Source organism: Histomonas meleagridis (assembly GCF_020186115.1).
Source record: "Histomonas meleagridis strain 2922-C6/04-10x chromosome Unknown contig_44, whole genome shotgun sequence".
NCBI classification, from domain to species: domain Eukaryota; phylum Parabasalia; order Tritrichomonadida; family Dientamoebidae; genus Histomonas; species Histomonas meleagridis.
Window position 1 is genome coordinate 340,858 of NW_027150887.1, and position 6,142 is coordinate 346,999.

Sequence of the window (6,142 nt, forward strand, 5' to 3'; positions counted from 1 at the left end):
ATGACAGTTATAGGATCATCTTTAAAGCGCAAATTCCAAGAACTTGATATACCATATGTATCAGTCAACGGTATTAATGAAATTGACTTCTCTATGCCGGACACTTATAAAGTCTTAAACACAGTTAACATCACCAAAGCAATTATCACATATCAACCACCGTTAGTACGTCATACTTCATCAGATGGCTATGGCTATACACGCGATATAGTTCTAAAGTATTTTACTGGCTTAACCACATATTTCAAGGACAAAAACATTCCATTTTTATATGTTACAACACAACCATTATATGGTGAAACTAAAATCATGAAAGAAAATGGAGGTCATATCATCGAGATACCATATGTCATTGACTCCAAAGCAATTAAAGATCTCGAAAACCCGACAATGAGAGCAGTTCGCGAGTGCCAAAAAGTTGGGTATAGTAACATTGAATATATACCATTTCTACAGTATGAAAGTGTTACTGCTGATGATGTTGTTGAATATATTCTTAATCACAATAATGTTAAAGAAGATGTATTACTTAGAGGTTATTCATCGATTGATATTGAAACAGCAATTAAACATGCAGTCACATCAGCGAATGTACCAAACTGTACAATAAACTTCAAAAATTATCCGCATAATGTACCAAATTATCAAACTCAATATAATGTAACAGAATACATTGGTAAAAATGTTAATATTAAAGAAATGATAAAGAACTCATATAATAACTTCCGAATTATTGGAAACTTAAAGAAGAAAGTTCATACATCAATAGTAGTACCGGGGCGTAATGATGGCTATGGCATTGGCTTTGAACAGCGAATCCAAAACTTCATCAATGCAATTGACTATGCAATACAAATGGTTCCATTAGCAGAAGTCGAAGTTATTTTTGTTGATTATGCGACGCCAACAAACAACAAATTATTATCCGAAATATTAACAATACCGAAGACAATATCAGATAAAATACGATTCATCATCGTGCCACCATCCATACATGAAATGTTAGAACAACGTTATCAAACGCAATATGAATTCCTTGAATACGTCGCTAAGAACATTGGCACACGTCGTTCATTAGGTAAATTCATCTTAACAACGAACGCGGACTGTTTATTTCCTACGGAGTTCTTTGAGTTAGTTGCGGCGCATCAGTTTAACACCGCTGTCATATACAGAGGTAATCGATGGGATTTATACCCATACACATTGTCGTCGCACCAAATGTCAATGAACGACTTCATTAAGATAATGTCCGAAACATGGAAGCTAAGTCACATGCGCGTCAACCAGTGGTGCAGAGTGTATAATCGCTTCGCAGTCATCGACTCATGCGACGAATATAAGGCTAAGGCAGCGTCATGCGCACCAGGCGACTTCCAAATGCTCTCGAGGACAATGTGGGACGCAATGCAGGGGTTCAACGAAGTGCCCGCGAACCCTGCAACGGACTCGGTGTTCATCGCGCGGATGCTGAAGCTGCTGCCAGGGTACATGCGGATGTTCGTCCACCCGCTGTTCTTCCATCAGCCGCACCAAACTTCGTACAAAAGGAGAAAATACTTCCCAAAAGAAATGGAGTCCAAACACGACTACTGCTGCTTGGGAAACTGTTTGTCGTGCGCCCCGTTCTATGATAGAGACGACTGGGGATTGGTGAACTATACTTTCAGAGAAGTGACATTTTGATTTGATATAATAAAAATATCTGTAGATGAAACCGGCGGTGACCAACTCATTCGTTTGTGTTATGTAATATGGCAGAGAACGAGTTTTAGCTTCGGGTTGCAGGAAAAAGAAAATTGGGTTGAAAATAAGGAACGGATTGAATACTTATCGTCTTTTTAGAAACGACGTCGTTCATTTTGTGTTGGAATTGATCGTTTTGGATGAGAGGGTATTCAAAAAACCGCTACGATGAAATTGAAATAAAAGTAATTGAAAGCAAACACAAAATTTGTGTGCGTGTTTTGTTAAGTTTTTCTGAATTTATTTGGCCGTTTATGCTGCTTAAAAATAATATGTCACTTTTCGTAAATTTTCGAAAATTTAAAAATTAACATATTTTGTTATTATTAAATATATTTAATATCAATGTGTATGATATAAATAACATAAATAGTTTTATTAGAAAAATGAAATTGACAGAATCCTTTTATATTTTAATCAAAAGGAAAAACACTGCACATGAATGTTATAACAAATTTTTTATTACAAAATTGAAATTCAATATTAAAGTAAATTTTATTATACCCCGCACGTTTTATATATAAATTTTAAGAGAAACTTAACAAAGCGCTTCTTGTTAAATGAGTTATTGTGAGGGAAGACTATCAAAATTTATATAAGTTGTTTATAAATATTATTTTAAAATATAAAATTATTAAAATAAAGATTAAATCAAAAACATAAATATCCAAACTCTCTGTGTCAATTCCTTCTTCTTCAAGAAGAATTTGAACTGTTTCTTTTTTTTTGCTTTTATATGCTAAAGTTAATGCTGTTTGAAATATTATATTTAATTTCTAAACATTATTTAAAAATATTAAATAATAAAAATAAATATTAAAATCAAAAAATAAATATCTTCATCATTGATATCGATTCCTTCTTGTCTAAGAAGCAATTTGACGATATCTGTATAACCAAACATTGATGCTTTCATAAGTGCAGTTTGAAATATTTATAATAATTTCCAAATTTTGACATAAAATATTAAGTGATGAAAATAAACAGAAAATATAACATATAAATATCTTTAGCATTAATTTCAATTCCTTTTATTGTGAGAAGTAATCTAACTATTTCAGTATTTCCATTTAAAGATGCCATCATAAGTGCTGTTTTATATAATTTAAATAATTTCCAAATAAAATTTCTAAACATCAAAAAAAAGTTTAAAAATTTCATTAGCATTAACATCAATCCCTCCTTTTTTAATAAGTAATTTAACTATTTTTGTATAGCCAGAAAAAGATGCTAAAATAAGTGGGCTTCTAAATAATTTATATAGTCTCCATATGTTAATTAGAAATATAAAATAATTAAAATAAATATTAAATTCAATAAACAAAAATCCTGAGAATTAATATTAATTCTTTCATGTTCAAGAAGTAATTTCACTATATCTATAAAACAATTTTTGATCGCTATCATAAGTGCTGTCCTAAATTATATAAATAATTTCCATATAATTTTTTGAAAAAAAAATTACAAATATAAGAAATAAATATCTTTAACATTAACATCAATTTCTTCTTTCCCAAGAAGTAATTTAACTATTTCTATGTAGCCATTTTTGGATGCCCATATAAGTGCTGCATTAAATAATTTGAAATATTAAATTGTTTAAACAAATATCTAAAAAAATAAAAATATATTTTTAATATCAATATCAATCCCTTTTTGCTCAAGAAGTAATTCGGCGATTTCTTTCAGGTTATTTTTACATGAATAAGCAAATGCTGTCCAAAATATTTCAAATAATCTCCAAACATCATTTTGAAATTTTAAATAATTAAAATAAATATCAAATAAAACATATAAATATCTTTAGCATTAATGTCAATTCCTTCTTGTATAAGAAGTAATTCAACTATATCTATATAGCCAGATAAAGATGCTTTTATAAGCGCTGTTTGAAATATTTGAAATAGTTTCCATATTTTGCTTAAAGATATTAAATGACCAGAATAAATACAAAATATAAAGCATAAATATCTTTAATATTAATATCAATTCCATTCTGTTTAAGAAGTAATTTAACTATTTCTGTATGGCCGCCTAAAGTTGCTACTATAAGAGCTGATTGAAATAATTTAAATATTTTTGAAATATTATTTTGAAATATAAAATTATTAAAACAAATTTCAAATAATACAAATAAATACCGATGATGTTAATTTTAATTCCTTCTTGTTCAAGAAGTAATTTAACTATTTCTATAAATCCCTCTCTAGATGCAATTATAAGTGCTGTATTAAATATTTTGTAAAATTTCCATAAAATCATAATTTCAAATTCTAAATAATATAAATAAGTATCCTTAGCATTAAAATCAATTCCTTTTTGTTTAAGAAATAATTTAACTATTTCTATGTGGCCATTTTTAGATGCGCGCATAAGTGCTGTTTCAAATTAATTCAATAATTCCTAAATATTATTTTGATATATGATGTTATTAAAATAAATCCAAAATAAAACAAATAAATATTAAATAATATATATAAATATCTTTAGCGTTAAAATCAATTCCTTTTTGATCAAGAAGGAATTTAACTATTTCTATATTCCCGTTTTCAGATGCATACATAAGAGCTGTTTGAAATAATTTAAATAATTATCGTAAATTATTTTGAAACATAAAACAATATATATGAATTTTATTAATAATAAACAAACATATTTAGCATTAATATTAACTACTTCTTGTTCAAGGAAAAAGTTAAATAATTTGAAGTTCATGAATTTATTTGACAAAAAGAATTTAATAAAATATTTGACAGAAAAATATCCGAAAATTTGATTATCATAAAGATAATGAAAGATATCATTTCGATGAAATTCAATTGCTTCTTTATATGATTTGTAAAATGCCGAATGATTTTGTTGACATAAATGAATTATCTCTAAATTTCCACCTGCAACTGCATATTTACCTGTGTCTTCTACTTTTGCATTATTCATAAGTAAATATTTAAAACATTTAACAGATCCAAAAAATGCTGCATACTCAATTAAAGAAACTTTTTTTTCATTAATATAAGAACATCTTTCATAAAGTGATGGCATTATATATTGGTTAAAATTAAAATTTTCTCGTGATGATATTTCTTGAAGTTTTTCTATTTCATCATTTCGAATTATTTTTGCAATTTCATTCGGATTAACTCCTTCTTTAATTAATTTCTTATGAAGTTCAAAATCATTCTTTGATAGTTTCTCATAACTACTACTTTCATAAACATTGTATTGTTGTAAAATATTTATTGGCTTAGAAGGAAAATGATGTGCGAAATAAAAAGTGTTTTTGTTTTCAACTGATTTTGCAGAAACTAAATTCATTTCAATCATTTTTTCAAGAATAAAATATGATTCTTGTGAGTCTATATCAAGGAGGAAATCTCTAAATGTATCAATTAACTCATGATTATTTTCTTTGTTTTCAATTTGTTTCATAAAATTAATATATAAGTTAAAATCTTTCATTTGTGAAAGTATTGACGAATATATTATTCGACTGAGAATTATATTTGAATAAGAAGATATATCTTCATCATTATTTATTAGAGTTATTGTTGAATTAATAGATTCAGAAATATTATCTTCATTTAAATCAAAAATAATTTCTTCAAGAATTTCTAAATCTTGTATAAACTTGGTCGGACATAAACGAGATGATTGATCAACAGCTGGCTTTTCATCAGAACTCTCTTTCATTTTTTAATTTTTCCCAAACAATTGTGGCAAGAATGAAAAATTTTTTTGAATGACAATTTGCATAAACATTCAATTTAACCGTTTTCCAATCGTTTTTAAGTCCTTTTTTCTTCGTTAAGAAGTATATTATTGATTCATTTATTTTATTTCGCTATGGCTGACCTCTTCGATGCTCAACTAGAATTACCTGAAACTAAGTTTCAATTAAAATATGTTTTGGTGATTACGTTTTATTTATTAAATGATACGTTTATGCTGTAATAGCAGATGCTGTTTGGGCATTGTATTTCCAGTTTGGTGCAATGATGCGCCTTGACTTGTAATAACGTGCAAGACGATGAATACGACTTTCAATGAGGATAAGGCGGTACTTGCCATCAATATCATGGCTGGACCTTTCAAGATGCTTACGAACATTGACTGCTTTCTTGATTAAATAGTATAATTCTTCTGGAAGAGCTGGTGCTAAGCCGTTGGCTTTAAGAATACGAAGAACCTTATTACCTGTAACTGCACGAACTTGACCAACACCGTGGCTATCACGAAGTTTTTCACCAATTGTAGATGGTCTGATTCCTTTCTTTGCATAGTCACAAATAAGTTGGACAACATTTTCTCCTGAAAGTTGGAGCCAATGTGGAGCTGTTCTGCGGTAAGGAATTGTTGAACCTGAAATACCTTTTCCTGGGGAATGAAGACGTCCCAT

At 28.5% G+C, this 6,142-nt stretch overlaps 2 protein-coding genes across 2 annotated transcripts; one reads left to right on the forward strand and one right to left on the reverse strand.

Moving 5' to 3' along the window:
* GO595_006417 (Methyltransferase FkbM family) lies at positions 1-1,686 on the forward strand (the record flags this gene model as incomplete). The annotated part of the gene is made up of 1 exon (XM_067919768.1): positions 1-1,686. The coding sequence occupies one exon, from the start codon at positions 1-3 to the stop codon at positions 1,684-1,686; it is 1,686 nt and encodes a 561-aa protein (XP_067773295.1).
* A 4,000-nt stretch (positions 1,687-5,686) lies between these two features.
* GO595_006418 (40S ribosomal protein S13) lies at positions 5,687-6,142 on the reverse strand (the record flags this gene model as incomplete). The annotated part of the gene is made up of 1 exon (XM_067919769.1): positions 5,687-6,142. The coding sequence occupies one exon, from the start codon at positions 6,140-6,142 to the stop codon at positions 5,687-5,689; it is 456 nt and encodes a 151-aa protein (XP_067773296.1).